Consider the following 20600-nt stretch of genomic DNA (forward strand, 5'->3'; position numbering starts at 1 on the left):
AGCTTCTTGTGTCACATCCTGTTCCCTGGTTGCATTGTCCCACCTTGTCCATTCAACTTCTTTTTGTGTTTTGTGTCCTTTTCATTTATTGAACATAGCTTGTTTACTGAATGGTCAAAGGAGTCCGAGCACAAGGAAACAGCAGGGTTTTGGGTGTTTTGAATCAGACAGGAAGAAGACAGAACTGAAGGAATTGCGTCTTCCAGCATCAGTAGGAAGTCTTTGTGAGAGGGAGAATAGGAACAAGTTTCAGATGTGCATATTTGTTACTGTTTCCCAAAAGATGTCCTTTGTGAAATTTTCTTTGTAGAGGCAGCAGGTAGGAATATATTGACAGATTTTTTTGAGATGGGGACAGTTCTCTTAAAGTTTTGAACATTGTTTTTACAGTGACAGCTTTTTGTGTCTTTTCTGTATTCCCTTGTTTTATTTCTCAAATGTTTGAGAAAATTTCTGCAGGCAAACCGTGCTTGACCAATGTCAGAACTGTAGGCCCAGTTCTATGCTTAAAAATACCCATGCTAATATATGTTTTTTTACCTACACTGGTCTTAGGTGAGTTGTAGTTACCCTGCTGGTTGTGACCTAAAACATAATAAAGAACTGAGGTAAAATTAGGCTTGAAGCTCGAAAGAAGTTTCCAAAGCTTTATATGCTGTGAGCAAAGTAGGAGCTCGTGGAAGATGCTGGATAGATATTGTATGATTGAATTCTGACAAAAGATTATCCTTTTAAAGGATTGTTTTTAAATGTGCAATTTTCTTCAGAGGTTAGAAAATTTTATAAATGCTGGTTTGTTTATGCAGCCTAGGACTTGTACTTGAGATTGTTGGGCTTTGCTTAAATGTGTTGTTTCTCTTTGTTTTACATCATCATGAAGATATTTGACTTGTCTGAGCTGCATGAACTGAATAAACTTTTTTCTTTGAGAGAAAAGCAGAACATTTAAATTATCATTTTTTATTACACAGTAATTGTAGTGACAGCTCAACCTCAATGAACCATCTTTCAAAGTTAGTGCATGGTAATTTACTGTATTTCAATTATGGAACTGTAATTACGACTGACAAGAAATGAAAGAGTAGTCTGTTTGGCATAACAATAACACAGTCTGGGAAATGGCTCTATGACTGGGTTGCTGTGGCTTAGAGATAGTTATAAATAGCATTTATTTACTTGCATGACATAGTCTATATAATGGTAAATTTAATAAGATGTTCAAAAGTGAAATTTATTTGGTGTTGGTCTACGTACCAGTTCTCTTCCCATTTGAGTTGAAATTTTTATTTGAAGTAAAACTTCTAACATGTTTAATGGGAAGGTGGTGTTTTGTTTCGCTTTTGGTTTTTTTTTTTTAATCTTGCTAGTATTTGTACTCAGTGATTTCTTGAAGCACAACATTATTTTTATGCCTGCTGGCTGAGATTATTTGTTGAGTTTGATATATCATTTATCAGGAAAGTATAACCATTCTCTGCAGGAAGTTAGCTGACTGATCTGGTGTGATCTTATATATATTGTTAATTCTTTGGATTATAATTAATCTGAAATACGCAGGAGACATATACAATTGAAGCTACTTGGCCTGCTAATTTTTTTTTTTTTATATTATTGCAAGGTGGAAAGATTAATACAGGATGGCAGGACACAAGAAATCTACATCAAAGATTAGTGGAAAGGGTCATTCTGTTGTATTTGATGAGGAAAACAGGAGTGTAAATGCTGTAATAGTGGTTTGTCATACAGAAAATGTGGATACTGATGTTTGATAGATGAGGTTGTATCAGGATCTCTATGTACAAGAGTATTTGTACTTAAGTTGCTTCTAAATCATCCAGATTTGTACAATGAATAAAGGTGTTTCGTGATATATAGGCTGTTAAGGAAGTTTTTGCTGGGAGAAAGGAAGTAGTTTTTATGCCAGTGTTAAATCAACAGAATTTTCGTCTGCTGGAGGCCTCAGTTAGATTGGCAAGTAATGTACAGTGCATTTAGTCTGTGTGATTAGAATGCCACATAGATCTGTTTGGAAATAATGTTAGAAACATACTCAAGGTTATCTGGTAGAAGAACAGAGCAGGGTTGTTTGTCATTAGGATTCTGTTCTCATGTTCACTAATGTGGTGCTAGTTTGGGGGGTTTTTGTTGGGTTTTTATTGTTGTCATTATTTGGTTTCTGGTTTTTTTAATAGAGATTTTTATGTAAAGCCACAAATATCTTAATAGATGTTATTTTTCTTTGCTACAGTTTACCTTTTTAACTTATTTTTGTGTTTTGTCTTTTGCTTGTGGTGGTCTTGAGATGGCTGTGACTATTCTTGATTTCATAGCTTGTTTATTGAAACTGAGAGCAGATTGTTTTCATTTAACAAGAGGAAAAGTTCTACTCTTCCATAACATACCTCTGTGGGATAATAACTGCCTTTAATTTAATAATAAATTTTAAAATTAATGTCTTTCTGATTAAGAATAGATTCCTCCATAATTGCAAGATTAATATGAATTCCATTCCAGTTTTTCATGCCATAGAAGCATTTCTGTTATTTAATCTGACTCTACAACACAACAGTCCAGAATTGTACTTACTTTAACCATGAGTGCTCTATCACTGTACATGAAGTGCCACTGTTTCAGTAAAATTTGGAAATAGCTTTTGGAATGTAATACTGCAGGTAAAAGGTTGTAGCAGATTGCAACTAGTACTGTTCAAATTCCACTGAAATTGTATCAGCTCAGGAGTGCAGTTGCAAACTGTTCAGCACTTCACATTTATGTCTGTATTTAGAGAAGCATTCTGAACAAATGGTGTTGTTCAGAAAAAGCTGTAATCATCACGTTAGGAAGAGGCTTATCTAAACCTGACCTTGACCGATTTATTTGGCATGTCGTATGTCTGACCTTGTTCTCAGAATGTTAAAACAGACACTCAGAGTTTAGAGTTGATTAATTTATCAACACATTTAAGAATGCAATGAAGCTGGTGATCATGTTACCATTAACTGACATGTATGTGTTACATATGATTATGTTATGATTAAAGAGAAGAAGGAATTTTACCAGAACAAATGTAGGAACAGTAAAAGACAGTTGTTGCTTTCTGCACATGTTACCAACTACAAGGGTACCCCGTCAAGATAAGAAAATTATATAAAGCTTTGGATATTATACATGAGAAGAAGCTTTGGTTTTAGCTTTTCTCCATCTTGTTAATTTAGGTGAATCTAGCACAAACTGTAAAGACCTTTGAAATGAAAAGTAACTGTTGAATCTTTTTCTACTTAACCTGATGATATGTTGTTTCTTCCTCAAAGCTAATAAAAATCTCCCCCATAGAGCAGAAACTTAACAAAAACTAGCTTAAGCATTCCAAATGATACTGAGATATACTCTGTATGCCTTTTTTGTAGAAATGGCTTGGAATTCATAGTTGAAATGTAAAATGAAGCAAAACTAAATTTAGAATATTCTGAGAACCTATTTTGGGAAGTACGGTTCAGTGAACAGTGGTTACCTAAGCTACTTGGGGAAAAGTGAAGGTATAAGTGTGGAACATTGCAGAGCCACTTTGGTACTTTTAAGTGATAGATTTAATGTATGTAACTGTAAAATTATGTTTGTATATATATATATGAAAAATCCCAGTAGGATCCTGCTACCTTGTTCCACTCTAAGGGAAATCTTGGGGTTGTAATTAATAATGCTAAAACCCATGGTCTTGATAGCAGCAAAAGAAGCAAATGATATAATGAGAATTACTCGGGCATGGAAACATCGTTATGCCCTCTTATGCATATCTGAATCTGCATCCTGAATGCTGTGTGTGAGGCTGGTTTGTTCACCTCAAGCAAGATATGCAACAATTGGAAAAGATTTTAGAGAGGTGATCTAGGATTTGAAATGCCATGGATGGGTATTTTCTTTCCTCTGCCTGCCTGAGGCAGCTTTTGCCACGTTGAAATAACACTTCTTTGTTTCAGTTACAGAAGCTGGTTGGTAACTGATCTAAACTGTGTACAGAGTCAAATAGTGGAGTGACTGGTCCAAGTCACTGTTTCATCTTTCATGACCTAGCCCCTCTCCCCCTTTCATTTTTTGCCCTCTTTCACCAGCCTTCTAAGCCTGGTAAGATTCTGATTGATTTTCAGTGTGGTACAAACACAGATGGAGAGAGGGTACACAGACAGAAGTGTAATAGTGGAAGGAAAGCTGCAGGCACTTCTTAAATAGGCATCATTATTGGAAACATGTATTTTAGAACTGCATATGAAACATTTGGGAGACAGATTTGCTTTGTTTTGCCCAATGTGCCTGTTCTGTGTGTGGAAAGGAAGTTGGTAATAGCATCATGCATGTTTTTAGGACCCATTAAATGAAGTACCAAACAAAAAAATTATGGAATATTAGTGTTGTCAACAAGAAAATAAAATGTGCCTCTAAAGCACTCTGAATATGTAACTTGGTGACTGTCTTGAAGTTCCACCTCCTCTAGTCTTTCATTTCTGTGCAATTTACTCCTCCATTTATTTGGTGGGTACGTATGTGTGTTTGGGTGCAGGCAGTACCATGAAACTACAGCTTGAGTGGGTTTTATACTGTATGTAGAGTCAAGAAAACCTCTGAGCAAAACTGTCCTGCAAAGTTCTGTTTGAGTTGAATTGGACCACATCTGTAGGATAATAAAAATTAATTCTGTTTATCTGTAATAGTCACTTAACTATTGTGAACCTTCCTCTGCTAGGACTATTCCAGTAAGTCTGTGTTGGGAAGGGGGGTCGTTAGTGTGAATTTTTGTTTTTTCTGTTTCTGAACCTCGGCAAGAGCCAGGTACTTCTTCAATGCCATCAGGAGGATCTCTAATCCTTACTAGCAGAAGCCAGTTTATGTATTCAGGTGATTTGTCTCTGAAAGTATATGTTTGTGTGTGTATGTATGGGAAGTGTTTGACTCTGTCAAACAGGAGGGAACAATGTGAACACAGAGTTAGTTAATATTTTACTCCAGTCTATCCAACAACTTCTGACCTTCAAAGGACTGTTAGTATAAGCCACTCTGAGTATGTCATGATACATAGCCAGGGGGATAATATGACATTGATACAGGTACTGGTTAAGAGGTTAATACTTTCCTGGCCCTGCATTTTATAACTTATATAAATGTTAGGTCATGCCTAAATTGGAAAATTTTGTTTAATATGCTCTGTGTAAAAGAGGGCTGCATTCTCAGTCTTAAAATGTAGGTATTTTAATATTTCCTTACATCTAATAAATGGAAACCTAAATAGTTTTGGAAGTAATATTAAGGACATGGTACCATTTCAGTCAGTGAAAATGACCTTGTAAGAAAACAAATCTTTTCTCTAAACTGTCACCAGTGAATTTTTAATGAGTTAGTAGAATGGCTCTAGCTGAAATGAAATGAGAGACCAGTCTGGCTTGCTTGTAAATTTGTGCACTTGCTTACTGAATAATCTCTTGAAGTACAGCAGAGAATTTAAGCTGGTTGCAGTGTACCTCACTAAGAGAGGGAAAAAACACTCACCCTTTTAATAGGTAACTAATAATAGTTAATTTCCAAAGGCATAGCCATGTGTTAAAGTTGGCTAGGCCTCATTTTGAGATGATGGGAAGAATTAATATAACCAGTGTCAGGTACAAAAATACCAAGTGCAGCCATTTAGGCTTTTTTCCAGAAGCTTTGTTGCTTTTGTTGTAACCTTTTTTTGGGGCATAGGGAGGATGGGGTGGGTGGGTTGGTAGCCTAACATTCCATTTTTAAGGAGTTTTCGTACTCCTTTTGTAGACATATGAGATTTTATTATCCATGCCATTCGATGTAACTCTGTTATTCATCCTAAGGCTTCCAACTGCTTTAAGAAATAGTGTCTGGAGTTAGAAGAATTGCCTAAAGGTACACAGTGGGTAAAAATGCCAGAATTACAAGCAGAGGTACAAACAGAAATAAAGACCTGTTATTTGCATACCTGAACTTTGAAAATTAGATGACTGTAGCTGAATAATACTGATTTCAAAGCTCTCTTTACAAAAGGGCTAATAGTAATGGCATTTAAAGCGTTGTCGCTGTGTGGAGAATCACTACGTTTGTCTTTTTTTCCCTCAGATTCAGTCTTTGGGTCTAGAATGGTTTGGGATTTTTTTTCTTTTGTTGGAAATCACCTTCATGTTACCTAAGGAAATCCGTGTCTAGTTGTTTTATTTAAACTATTTTGTTTGTATAAAAAAGAAGAGGAAAAGACAATAGAAAGATATTTGATATCTCCATCACTGCTACCCCCTCTGGATCATCTGAGGGAGGTGGGTAGATATGAATCCCTGAAGCCACATGAAACTTCTTACATGTAGTTCAAGAAGTTAAACTAGTCGAGCATCAACCTAAAAAGGTGGCCCATGAGTCTTCAGAGCTGATGTCAGCAGCCAGTATCTTAATACCTGAAGTGTTCTACACCAGTGTTAGAATGAAGTGAGCAGCACCACCATTTCCTTTTTTCAGAAGATTTTGGAAGATTATTGTGTCATTTACTTAGATTCCACAATTATGAATATAAAAAAAAACCCTGAAAATCTGTTACTTCCATTAAAAAGCTCCACTTTTTGCCCCAGCTCATTTTGAATGGAGATTTGCTCTCAAAGTATGGCTGTTAAAGAACAAACAGTTAATCAGTTGAAATAGTTTTCACAGAATAACAGAATCAATTAGGTTGGAAGAGGCCTCTGAGATTACTGAGTCCAGTCTATGACTGAACACCACAATGTCAGCTAGACCCTGGCACCAAGTGCCACCTCCAGTCTTTCCTTAAAAACCTTCAGGGACGGTGACTTCACCACCTCCCTGGGCAGTCTGTTCTAGTGTCTAATCACAGTTTCTGTGAAAAAATTCTTCTTAATGTCAAACCTAAACCTCCCCTACTGCAGCTTGAGGCCACGTCCTCTCGTCCTGGCACTGTTCCCTGGGAGAAGAGACCGACCCCCACCTGGCTACACCCTCCTGTCAGAGAGTTGTGGAGAGTGATAAGGTCACCCCTGAGCCTCTTCTCCAGGCTGACCCCTCCCAGCTCCTTCAGCTGCTTCTCATCAGGCTTGTGCTCCAGACCTTTCCCCAGCTCCGCTGCTCTTCTCTGGACCTGCTCCAGCACCTCAATGTCCTTCCTGGATTGGGGAGCCCAGAACTGGACATGCAATTCCTGATACTCAGTTGAACTGGATTCTGAAAAGAAATGTTAAGGTTTTTAGAAAAATTTGCTGACTTTTGCCTGATAATCATTGGATTTAGCCAAAATGTAATGATTCTAATACGTGGTGAATGAGATACTAAACTTCCACACACTTCAGATCTTCCTTTATTTTGTAAAAGTACTCTAAGGATCCTGTAGTGTGTAGTCACTGCCAAAGGGGAGTTTCACCAGCCAAAACACTGAAGTCAGCCAAAACTATTTTTTAATGATCAGTTACACAACGTCTCTCATCTCTTTGCCAGTGTGCAGGGTGTGGTAAAAAAAAAGGTGTGGAGCCACAGAATATTTTCTGCATTCCTGTCCAAAAGTATTTTTTTCTGTATTCAGGTTGAAACTGAACATTTCATTTGCATCTCAAGGACCTTGTTTTTGTGTTCTGTCCAGTTTCTTTGGGTTTACACAATAATGAATGGTGGGAAAGATTTCGATGCCTTTTATACTACCTGTTCACTGCTTGCAACAAGTTCAGAGTAGAATACTACATAAATGTATTTGCTTTACTGAGATTTCTGCAACAAAGGTGGTGTAACAGTATTTATTACTTTGACTGGGTCTTGACCAAATTTAATGTTTTAAAATACTTCGAACACATATGTAACTATATACAAGGACACAAAGCTGAGCTTTATTAGGTTAGTTTTTTGTTAGGCAGAACACCTGAGAAAGGAGCAGGATGGAAGATCAGGGAAAAATGTATTTTACTGCTGATTTTCCCTTATGTTCCATAGGCCTAAAGCTGAAAACCGAATGCCACATCCATATAAAGTCCAGCAGCTGTGACTATGTGGGCTCAGATAAGTAGATCTATGCTAGTTAAAACTTTATAGATCAGGTGTACATATCAAAACAAACAATACACATGTACATATATATGTGTGTGAGTGTATGTGCGTATGTGTGCATGCATTCATTCGCTTCCTTCTCCTCTGTTACAAGTTAAATGGAGCTTGTACACTATTAAAAACCTGTTCTAGAGAAAGAATTCTAGAGATTTTTTCACAAACTTTTAACTCCTTTTCTCAACATAGCTGTCATCTTCTAAGTAATGTTATGCCCTGTAATAAGTATAGGAAAGGAAGAGGTAGAGAGATCAGTGTTGAGAGGAGCCTTTATTTGTGCATGTCCAAATTCAAGTGCCTCGGTTAACATTGTTAGCCATTACATAGTCCTTGATATAATCAGGGTACAATTTTTCCTGACTTTAGTCACAACTGCGCACTCAAGTCTATGGAAACCAAACCCAGTGTCTCAAACACCAAGGAAGTTAAGGAGCATGTAGTTATTGATCCTCTGGAAATATTTGGCTGAGTGACTTGCCTCAGGAGGTCTTTGCCATAGACAGGAATAGACTCTGGATTCTCTAGGGCTGGTTTTGGGTAACTTAGCTGTGAAACTGTCATCTTTTTATTCCCTCACTCGTTTCTGCAGTAAACTCTTAACTTCTCAAGCTAATTGACTTTAAGCTTTAGTATTAAAATGTATGAGAACTATTAAAAAAAATCAGTAGTTAGAACATGGATTATTTTCTGCCACATATGATCTATTTTTGTGGTCAGAAAGGTATTTTTTTCAATATATCTTTTTTTTAGGATTTGATAACTTGTTTTATTTGGTTCGAGTCCACTGCTGGGCTAATAAGTAAAGTTACTGTGTGTGTACTGTGGCACAATGACAACATCAGAATGCAGAAAGCTTATCTTCAGTCAGTCACAGAGGACTTTGTATTGTGGGATCTTCTCCATAGAGCTGCATTTTCTTTCTTCTAGACAAGCTTCTTTTTCTTTATTCTCAGCTTTTTTCAGAAATTCACAACCCATTTCCAGCTCCTTTTACCTAATCTCTGTAGCTTAATTTTGCTGATAAGGCTTAAATCAGGAGTTTAAACATGATAAAATTTGAGAAAGTATAATAAAGTATTTTGTGGATTCAAAGGTAATAAATAAGAAGGGGATATGAGTGTGGTTAAGAAGTCTTCAAATGATGTGGTTATTAAGAGAAAGGTATTGTTCCTTCAGAGATGGAGGAGATGAATATCTGAATGTAAAACAGGCTAAATGTAGGGACTAAGAAGGCACTGAGTGCCCTGGAAGACAGAGCAAGAACAGGCAAACTGAGAGGAAAGACAAAACAAATGCAAGCAAATAAGCACAATAAGCAAAATGCTATAGGGTATTTACTTACATAAAAATAATTCTGTAATACAATGCAGTAAATAGTAACAGTAAGAAGTTGGTTTACTAAAACATGCTGCCACAACTAGTAAATGGGACTAAAAAGAAAAAAGTGTGTTTTCTATATCATAGGGAAGAAACTGCAAAATTGGAATTCAGATATGTTACTTTTAAGATCCAAAGATCCCACTTCAATGTTTGATAAAACTGCCCCCCTCTTCTGTTTTTCAAGGGGCTTGGATTTTTGCAGAGGTGTTTTGGTTTTTGTTTTTTCTTTTTCCTTTTGTATGGCAAATACGTCTGAATATACAGGATTTCATTCCAGGTTATGTTGTCAAGAATCTTGTTTAACCAGTTTTGTCTGTTTTGTGCTCTGTATGTTTATGTACATAAACTCCTTTAAACTTTCTGAAGAGACTGATCTACAATTCTGTGAACTAAAGTTCTTATATTAACAATGTTTGTTAATGTTTCATATTCAACTTAAATCATTACTTTGTGACCTTCACCCAGTTCTGTTACTGTGGGTTAAATTATAGAAACTTAGTTAAAATAATTGCCAAAACTTTTCCAACATCCCCAAATAAATAAATGTAAAGAATTTATGAATGGGCACCAACAGGAGTCATTAATTGGTGTCATGTCATTAAGCCTTAAGGACTGTTAGTTAACTCACACTGTAGTTAACTCACAGTGTTTATGTGCAGCACCATTACAAACAAGTCATGTCTGGACTGAGGGAAATGGATCCACAGCACAATCTCTTCCTGTCTTTTTCCTCATTTGTACTTACTAGCTCTTCAATGTTCAGTTTTCCTCCTCCTTTCATCCTCATCACTGTAACCCACTAACTGAATGCTTTTGCAAACAGCCTTCAACTCCTGTTTTTGAGTGTGTGAGCCAGTCCCTGAATTTTCAGTGAAAACATGGGACCCTGCTCATGCAGGCAGGACCGCAGAGATTGTCCCTGGCTGTTAGCAAATACTGTTGGACAGTTTAAGGTGTCCTTGTTGTTGCCACTTTCAGTTTTAGCCTATGAAGCGCAGCAATTGCCATTCAGACTTTATCAACATACATGGTAATTTCACTGTCATTTCAATGCAGTGGTTTTCATATCTTCTACTGCCATGTTTTGTTAGGGAAATTCTATGCAGAATATAGTGAACCATCTCTAACGACAGTATTAATTGTACATGTGGTCTGTACATGAGTAATACTGCCTGCTGGCTGTGTGGGACTGCTGGAGCACACTGCCTGTGCGCGAGGGTTCCATAGGCAAAGGGCACAACAATCCTTTTGTGCGTCAGCAGTGGCCGTGTATGGTTTGATAGCTGCTGGCCTGAACCTTACGTAAGTGTTCAATATATGGACAGGGATCTTTCTCCCCTAATGGTGTTGCTACAAGGTCTATCAGAACTGCTTGTATGCTTTGTGTATGCTCTCCAGTGATACCTAGGTTTTTTGCTGTCATGTTCACCTGTCTGTCCAAGAGCAGGCCTGGAGGGGAGGTAGAAGGTAATGTGGGGTGCCAGATAAGACTAACAGTGGAGAACACAAGAAGGCAAGAGCTATGGAGACTTTTGATACCCTAACTTTCTGTGGTAATGTGTTATAGGATATGGCATATGTTGCCAAAAGCTCTTATAATCCAGAAACTTCATTTGTGCCAGTAAAGAGCTCTGCATGAAATTCTCAGTGCTCTGGGGAAAAATGAATATAAGCTTTTTTCTGTCTAAACCCAGCTGTGTAATTTGACTCTTTTGGAGAGGTGATGCTGTGTGTGCTTTCTCTTACACAAAGAACATCTAAACTGTATTTGTATGGTTTGACTGTATTTAAACTTCACTATCAAATTGAAGATACTTTTGGATTGTTTTGTCTAGTATCCTCCTGAATATCCTCAGGGTGATCTTCCATGCCTTATATGTGTAGTACAGTTGTATAAGGTAAACTGGTAAGATAGATACTCCTGTGTTTCTTTCTGGTCTTGTCTGAAACAAGAAAAGATGAAAAAGATGTTGAAACAATAGTGTGCAGTGAAACCACATTGTGAAGAAAATTCCTGGTACTCTCCTCAGAATATAAGTAAGAAAAATGTTCAATCTCCAACTACAATACAGTGCAGCTCCCTATATATACAAAGAGAGTTTTCTACCATCTTGGAAAAGTATATGCATGTGAAAGAATTTTGTACTTAACATGTTGGAGAATTTCGTTGGGCAGGTGTAACCCTTGTAATGATGCCAAGGTCATTAGACCTGTGAAGATCTGCTGGCTAAGTGCTGGTCACTCAATCAGCTGGAACTCTAGGAAGGTTTTGTTTATATACCTAATTTATTTCCAAGATTTTAAATTAGGTTAATAAAGATAATACTCACAACCTACCCTTTATGCTTCTCTACATTTTACATATACTCACCTATCTTCTTGCTAACTTACTGAAATACATCGTGAAAATGAGAGCAAATAATAGTTTAGTTTAATTTTGAGTCTGTATCCTACAGTATGTACAACAAAAAGCAGGCTGGAGCAGATCTCTAGATAATGACTGCATCTATATAATCTGAACTTAATTTTGACCCTCTTAGGTTAAATCATATATATAGATAGATGTTACTTTTGTGTTTATTTATGTATGTAGATCTCTGGGGTGGGGTTGTTGCGTTGTTTGCTTTTGTGTATGTGTGCATCCACTTTTAAGTAAATACTGCTTCCTGTATTGGGAAAGTAGAGCAAACCATGGTAGATGTGGTGGAATCTCCAGGTCTCATGTGGGTCTACTGCAGTCCTGTCTTACTGTGCAGCCCCGGGTAGGCAGTTGGATGAAAAAGAACAGACAAATCAACATTCCTTTCCCTGAACTCCCCAGCATGCCTCAGCTGCTTTCACTCAGCTCCAGAAAGGAGAAATGAGACTAAAAGGAGCCACTGGTGGAGTGCTTGCTAATTAGTAAAACTTCGCTGCATGCAGAAAGCAAAAATTAAAGGAATATATACATGCTATTGAAATTTCAGTATGCAAAAGCCTAAAGAGTCAACAGAGATTTATTTCAGAGTGTTTAACTAGTCATGTACTTAGAAGAACAAGTTTTTTAAGTATTTTCAAAAGACCAGAACTTGTCAGCCTGCTTATGCTGCCAGTTTTTGTATAATAAGTTCATTGACCCTGTAGACAGTCTGAGTGTTTTCTGAGTTACCGCTTTATCTAATTTGCATGATTTTAAAGCTGTTGCTTGCTAGAAAACAGTCTAGTGAGGGCACTCTTTATAAACACCCTTTTATATAACTTTGCTTATTCCTTTTGGGTAAGAGGAGGGGAAGATCAAGAGCAACAATCAAAAATAGCATAAATGAAAAGTTATTTTCATGCTTTCATAAAATACTTCACAAAATAGTTTCTGAGTAGTTTGATAGGCTTTCTTTTGTTTTCACCTAGATAAATACAATTTCACATGCAAAAATGTTGTGTTTGGTAATTAATGTGTAATTACTTATTGTTATCAGATAATGTAGAGGCCAAAAGGTATAAATGGATTTGAGAAGGATTAGAGAAATTAATGGCTGAGACATTCATGGAAGAAAACCAGTGAGAGCTGAGAGTGTTATAATAAGGAAAGGCTTGCCCCATGATTGTTCTTCCTCTTTTTGCCTGTAAGCATCAGCCTTGGCCATGAGAGAGAATCCTGGTCTAGACTGATTCCTATGTCTGTTCTGGTGTTCTTGCTATTGTTTAAGGTCTTGGTGTAGAAGGCAGTGGGGCTGCACTTGAGAACCAGATCTTTGTACAGAGTACTGTTTTGTATCAGCCCCTGAATGCCCAGGAGCAAGAACCACCCATTATGTCTTGGGTTCTTTTATGTTCTTTAGAGGGGATTCTGAATGAGAAGTCAGTGAAGAGCAAAGATTAAATCCTTCCAGCTCTTTACAGAATTAAATGTTTATGAATAGATACCTGGTCTGTGTTACAACAGTACAGATAGTATAACAATATAGACAGATACTTCCACTCATGGTTTTCACAGTAAATGGTAGGGTGTTTTAGAGGGTAAGTGGTAAGGTGATGATTAGGTCTGAAACATTATGTGCTGCAGCCAGTTGCCCTGCAAAACAAATTCAGAAATCCATTGCCACAAGTTGTTATGCATGGTTCATTATAATTTGTGTGAGTGCTATGTATTGATTTGAGTTTCTGAAAAAAAACCAAAACGGTATCTTTTTGAATACAAGATGAGCTCAGTATTTAATACAAGTTGAACCCCCACTGTTTTTTTACTGTCAAGGTCTCTTTATATTATCTGTCATTTACTCTGCAGCCCCACAAATAGTTGCGTGGATGTAGTGTGTTGTATGTTAGTGCTTGGAATCATCAGTGGGGTGAGGCTGCCTAAATTTTGTGTTGCTGTGGAAGACACTCTTCATAAATACGTTCTTCCTTAAAGGTCCATATGGCTTTTCCTATGTGTTATAGGCTTTAGTTTACTTGGAATTACCAATGGAACGGAATTACCAATTACCATTAACAATGGGATTTGGTAACAAAATATTTTAGGGCAATAAGGAGGATGATGTTAAGGTGAAAATATGAGATGACAAGCATGAGACTGTTCAGCTGTCATGTATTACTTTATCTGTAGATATGCCCAAGGAGAAAAAATGCTAAATATTAGTATCTCTGTTGATATTTTAATGTTATATCCTAGCTGTATTTGCTGTGATGCCTTATGAAACTCCTGTTGGAAAACAGCATCAATTCTTTTTTTTTTTTTTAAACATGACATAATTTGCTTCCACTAGAGTGCTGCTGCCCTTGCAAGTGAAAAAAATGCTGCACAGGAGGAGCGAAACAGTATAGAAAATCAAGTCAAAGAGCTGATTGAGGAAAATGAACAATTGAAGAGAAAAGTTACTGAGCTAGAGAGGAAAATTGAGGAGTTGCACAAACAAATTGATAATATGAAAGGAGAAGAAAATTCAGTGAAGGAAAAATTAAAGACATATGAGGTAAGTTAAGAAAACAAGCCCCTTAAGTAGTCTTCCTGTTTTCAATAGATTCATTGTAGAATAAAAACTGACTAAGAGGAGGATGGACAATGCCATAGGAAAGGGTAAGGAAAACCAGCAAGTTGCCAAGAAGCAGTATGCAGTTTACTGACATGTATAGGAAGGATTTTCCCATTGAAAACCAGAGTAAAACCAAGTCACACCTTGGGATTGAGGAAATCAGTGATAGGCCAGAGTGAACAGACTTTATAGCTCATTTTACTTGTCAGATTAAAGGCCTGGCCACTGTTTCTGAATGTATCAAATTGCATCATTGCAGGAAGAGAAGCAACAATTTGAAGAAGCTTTGAAACATGCTGAAAAGGAGGGAAAAGAATTGTTAGTGTTAAAAGCAGCTTTGGAAAGCCAGCTAGAAGATATGCAGGTAAGAACAAGAAGAGTTTGGATAATTTAAATTTTAAATTTTCTGTTTACTTGAGTCACTATTGCTTTCTGTAGAGTTAGGTCTCATTCTTTTTGAAGTACACTTTGTTTTAAAGTTTAGACCTCACTTCTGTGTTCAAATGTGTACTGAAACCATAGCATCATCAAATTAAAGTAGTTTTCTTTCTGAAGTTGTTTTTTTTCTATTTCCATGGATCTAGAAAAATTTCGGGGAAATTAATTGCCAAACAAGCTGCCTAAGGTTTCATATATCTGTTTTATTATTTTCAATGTTCATGCAATTCATGTAGGTATTTACATGTAAAGGAATGAAAAGCTGTACTAGGATATAAACAAAAATATTGTTAATGGATAAATATCAGGATGTTTGCTTCTCTATTTTTATGAACCTGTCTTATTTGCAAATGTTGCATGGAACTGGAATATTTAATCACAAAACCAGAGATGTTTAACACATATCACTAGGATTTGCAGCCTCTTAAATTCTGAATGAAGTCCTCTTTCCACCTTGCTCCTTAGTCCACCCAGTGTTCAGGAAAGGATACGCTTTCTTTCAGATTAGCCCAGAAATTAAACCTGTTGAGAATGCATCTACTTCAGAGCAGAGGAGAGGGATGTTGGCAATGTTGTGTATGAGTCAAGATTGGGTGATTCAGATGGCATGAAAGTTCAGATCTATTTAGTAACAAGGGGAATGTCTGTAAATCTTGAAACTGTTCTCACTGACCTCATATTTTGTGTCTGCAAAAGCTACAAACCTAATTTTTCTTCTCTGATTCACCTTTTACATAAACCAAGGAAGCATTGATTTCAACGGTATCAGTTTAGAATTATCTTAGTTTTGCTTTTAGAAGCTGAGGTTTCAAGTGATTCTATCAAACAAGTCAGACTCAAAAGTGAGGACGTGTAAATTGCTAGTGCCACTTCTTTGATTGAATAGATGTTTTCCTCTGTTGTCTTTAACATAAATTTTACTTTACTGTTCTGAAAATCTGAAAATGAAACTTGTCTCTAAGTGGATTAAAAACCAAGGAAAGACTGTGTTAACTAGCATGTTTTCATGGTTCAGTTAATTATGGTAAAAAGAAAAAATAACAACAGCAAGAAAATAGTTCTATGTCTTTAAAATTGAATGTGCTTCAAGAATACAAGGTTTTAACAATATGGGTAAGTGAGTTTTGTTTCCACAAAATGATGTTTTTAAGCTGATGTTCCTTGTAACTACATGAATAAGTGTTCTGAAGCTTTTGGTCAGGCTTGGTTTTTGGTTGTCTTCTTTTATTTTTTTTTTCCCATTTTAAATCTGTTTATCTGCTCTACCTCACTGATTCTCTTCGTTTGCTTGTCTATATCACTGATAGTCTACACAATCACTGCATTGCTCATCACTGCCTTGCATTTAGCACACTCCCCTAAGAACTCCCTTCTGTCACAGTCTGACTTGACCTTCCTGTGTAACATGGATCAATGCACCATACACATCTCCTGCATCTTGATTAGCTTTGGGTCAAGATGCTTGAAAAGTGTGGGGTTTTTTTTCTGTTTATGCATCCTTCAGGTCATCGTGCCAAATAAGGCTGCCTCCAAGCAGGGTCTCCAAATGAAAGCATTCTAGGGAAGGTGACAGGAGAGTCTGTCTTGACATTTTATTCACAACTTATGTCTAAATTCTGGCATGCTAAAATTAATCCTTTTTCTGATTCTACAATCTCATCCACTGGATATGAGCACTAACAGACCTCAGGATGTAATCAGTGGCCCTTTTGCTTAGAACAATTCAGCCTTTCTGTCTTTAGAGTTGTTCTAATGAATAATGTTGTGCAGTAGGTTGATTTGGCCTTGTGTTACCATTGACAATTTAGATGACAAACTCTGGCACTGTAATAATGTGTATCCCAGTGGAAATGTAATTCCTGACTGTCCCATCTTGCTTTTTTACGTAACACAAATTACTTCTAATGGTGGACTAGCATAAGAAAGACAATGACAATACAAAGAGAACTGTAACAGTTACTGTAAACAGCCAAGTCTATTCCTCCTCCATTGGATTTCTAGTCAGAAAAGTTAAAGCTGGTATGCACTTAATTGTAAGAGACAGTTTGCATTAGTGCTTTCATCTAAAATCACCCTCAATATATATTGAAATTTTGTTTATGGATGGTCAAGTGAGGAGTACTTTTGTAGCATTTTGTGTTGTGTTCTAACCTCTGTTTTAGGGTAGCCACCTCAGGGAATGAAATACATCTCAACACTTTCGCACCATTGAGAAGGGAAATGACTTAATTATTATGCCCCTTAACTATAGCATATATGGTACTGTAATATCTTACAAAACAACTACACCAGCATTATGGATGGCAGCATCAAGTAATCCGTGCTTTTAAAATTAAACAATTAGAGCATGGAATCCTTTCATTGGGTGGAAAAATAGGAAGTTTATCTTTTCATTGTGGTAGATAATGGTAGGCACCTAGAATTAGCATTGCAGAGCATTGTAAGTTGAAATACATTCTTAATTTTCAGTTATCAGTTGAGATAAATGACTAATTTTGTATAGAGAACATTAACTACTATTATTTGAAAAAATAGAGAAATATCAGAGTAATCTTCTAGGTTAGTGTGAAAACAAATGACTCCTTTTCATTTCCCCCATTTCATTCTCTTTTTATATAATAACACTTTAGCTTTACAAAGTAATTAATTGCCACTAACAATTGCCTTTAAATTGGCAACTGACAGGCTGTTTGCCTGACTTCCAGTTACACTGTGACAGGCCAGCCAATTCCACTGAGAAGTGCTCAAGGATTTTTGTACCTGAAGGGCACTCAAATTAGAGATTATATGTAAGTTGACCATTGAAGCTGTCAAATTTGGGCATCCAAATTTCAAATACTGAAATTCACTATAGTGTACTGAAAGAGTAGACGCTGAGGAAACTGCAGTATGTGGGTAATTGGTAACAACACTCCCATTGCATCATGGTTTTAATACCTGAGTTAAGAAAAGAGGTATAAATGGACATTCAGTTGTTTCTAGCATGACGTACCAGTGTTTGTCCTATACTAGCTAGAGAGTTGTAAGACCTGAAATTTTTCTTAATTTTACAGCAGCTTCTGATATTATTGTGTTAAGTAACGTTCCTTTAAGGCATTAGAAAAGATGGTCTACATTTCATTATATGTGTTTTTTAATCTACTGCAGGAGAACACGCGTTGCATTTCACAGGAACGGCAGCAGTTAAGTCAGCAGTTAAAAGATGAAACTCAGCAGAAGGAGCAGTTAAAGCAGATAAAGAATGAAATGGAGAATGAACGATTGCAACTGAGCAAGACTGTTGAGAAGTTACAGGAGGAGGTATGAATTCACCCCCAAGAGGCTGCAGGGATCTGAATATCTACCAGACAGAATTAAATGAACTGGCACATTGTAAAGAATTATATATTTTTAAATGTGTAAAAGAAAGTAAAATGCAAAGTTTAGTATTAATTTCTTTAACCTAGAGGCTCTTATTAAAAGCTTTCAGGGCTGGAACAGTGGTTGGAACACCACTATCTCAAAATGGCATTGTAAACCAGTTCTGTATAAACCAGATCCCAGATCTGAGTTCAGCTCTCATGTACAGTACAGTGATATTTCAGAGTTTTACAGCTGATTCTCAAAATGCTTCTGCATCAGATTTATTGTGCCATCTGTGTTTAAACTGTACAGATAATACTGACATACTGAAGTGTGACTGTGCTGTTCATTGTGTCACTCAGCTGGAAGAACTGCTGACAGACCAAAAGAGAAAAGTCTTGCCACACATACTATTAGAAATTACCCTTACTGTTTTGTGTTTTCCTACTTCTGCATAGAAATGAATTTATTTGGGAACATTGGGTAAATTTTCTGTCTGAAAATACTGAGCTGAATACTGAACCTGGAGAAAAAAACCTTTGTTTCATAAGCACAATAGAACCTTTTGTATATGTACTTTTTTCCCAGATGTCTGAAATGGTAGAGATCTCAAGAACATCAACTCTGGAGCTTCAGAGCCAGTTTGATGAATACAAGGAGAAAAATCGCAGGGAATTTTCAGATCTGCAGAGGCAATTAAAGGAGAAAAGCATTGAAGTAGAAAAATCACGCCTGATGAACATAAGAATGCAAGATGAGGTAATGACTCATAAGTTCAGTGACAAATTCTCACCTTTGACCTAGAATTCAGTGCAGATAGTTTTCAAGATAGTGAATGTTTGCTATTATGCTTTTGTGTACTCTCATGTGCATCATGAGAGGCTGATCTCAGCATGCTTTTGAATTTTGTTATTCATGGTAGTGATCAGCCTGTTATTTCTGCTGGGGAAATAGGGTTTCCTATTTAGGACAGATAAATGCAGTGTTTGACAAATGAATGCACCTTAAGTGATATGACAAGGATTCCATTGATGATCTGCTGCTCTTTAATGCCTGCTACTGAAGGAATTGAAAATTTAGAAATATTTTTGATCAGGAAAAATCCTCCACCAGTTATTTAGGAAAAACAAGCAAACAAACATATAGACATACATTCTCCTCTCCTTTTGTATGAGCCAAGTTGCAGATTTAAATGACAAACATGTCTGTGCAAGCAAGAATCAACCAGTCTTGAAGTGTCTGCCTCGCAGTATGTAAATTTTGCCATAAAGACAATCCAGTTTTTTAAAAATCTGCATATACTTGCTCTGCAGTTGGAAAAACTATGAGAATACATTGGTCACAGATATTTTCTCTATATGGAATATTTTAATAGTAGGATTTTTCCAGTTTAGAACTTCTCTCATATCACCCTCTTTCCTTAGAAAGTGTGTTTTAAATTCAATGTAAAACAGCAATAGAAGAAAGAGTACTTTCTGTATATTGTTATGTCTTTTTTCTGTATTTATTCCATTCAGGAGTGGAGAGCCTTTGTAAACAGTCTTGTGAGGCAATATGGGAGCTCTTCACTGCTGCATCTCTTCCAGGTTCTCTGCAGATACACAGGAGACACCCATCTTGAAAGCTGACAATTCAATGTCATTCTGAAACATTAAATGGATATGAAAGGCTATTAATGTACAGATCCCTGCACTTAACTAGCTGTTCACCAAGTCATGCAGCTGTCAGGACTTAGCAGTAGATAGCAAACTCTCTGAACATTTACTAATACATTATTTTAGCTTCATTACTAAAATGAGCACTTGAAACAGAGGAAGAATGTGGGAAAACTATTAAAGAAAAAACCCTCTTATCCTGTATTATATATGTGTTACAAGTTAAGTTACAAGTGCAAGGAATGGTCATGATTTCACCTAAAACCCATCTCACTTATATATATCTTTAAAGTACCATGAAGGTTTTGGATAATATTATTGAGGACATGCAGTTGTTGAATAGTCCTGAGTTTGTCCTCAGCAGACAGCCCCACTGTACCTACTAATTATACACACACACACACACACACACATATATGCAATTATGTAATGGGTAAAATGCTGTCATCAAAGTGCATCAGACATATAAACTATATAGTTATTTAAAAGCTAAAGTATTGGGAGTCTGACAAGGAAAGGAGTAATATTGTAAAAGTTCCAAACATTTTGAGACATTTAACCATCTTGAAAATTATCAAAATTTTGGCTTACTGTAACTTGGTAAAAAGAAGTAAATTTTAAGAACCACACCGTGGATAATTGTCAGTGTAAAACATGTAGTATATATGAAGCATCTCATTATAGG

General features: G+C 36.5%; 1 protein-coding gene across 6 annotated transcripts in view; it reads left to right on the top strand.

Moving 5' to 3' along the window:
• CGNL1 (cingulin like 1) overlaps nt 1-20600 on the top strand; it is a 55781-nt gene that overhangs the window by 22628 nt on the left and 12553 nt on the right. For all 6 annotated transcript variants that reach the window (XM_039557720.1, XM_039557719.1, XM_039557718.1 and 3 more), the window contains 4 exons: nt 14214-14420; nt 14740-14844; nt 18066-18218; nt 18849-19019. In XM_039557720.1, the coding sequence (XP_039413654.1) occupies nt 14214-14420; nt 14740-14844; nt 18066-18218; nt 18849-19019 (636 nt within the window). The remainder of the gene's footprint in view (nt 1-14213; nt 14421-14739; nt 14845-18065; nt 18219-18848; nt 19020-20600) is intronic.

Source organism: Corvus cornix, chromosome 10 (assembly GCF_000738735.6).
Source record: "Corvus cornix cornix isolate S_Up_H32 chromosome 10, ASM73873v5, whole genome shotgun sequence".
NCBI lineage: Eukaryota > Metazoa > Chordata > Aves > Passeriformes > Corvidae > Corvus > Corvus cornix.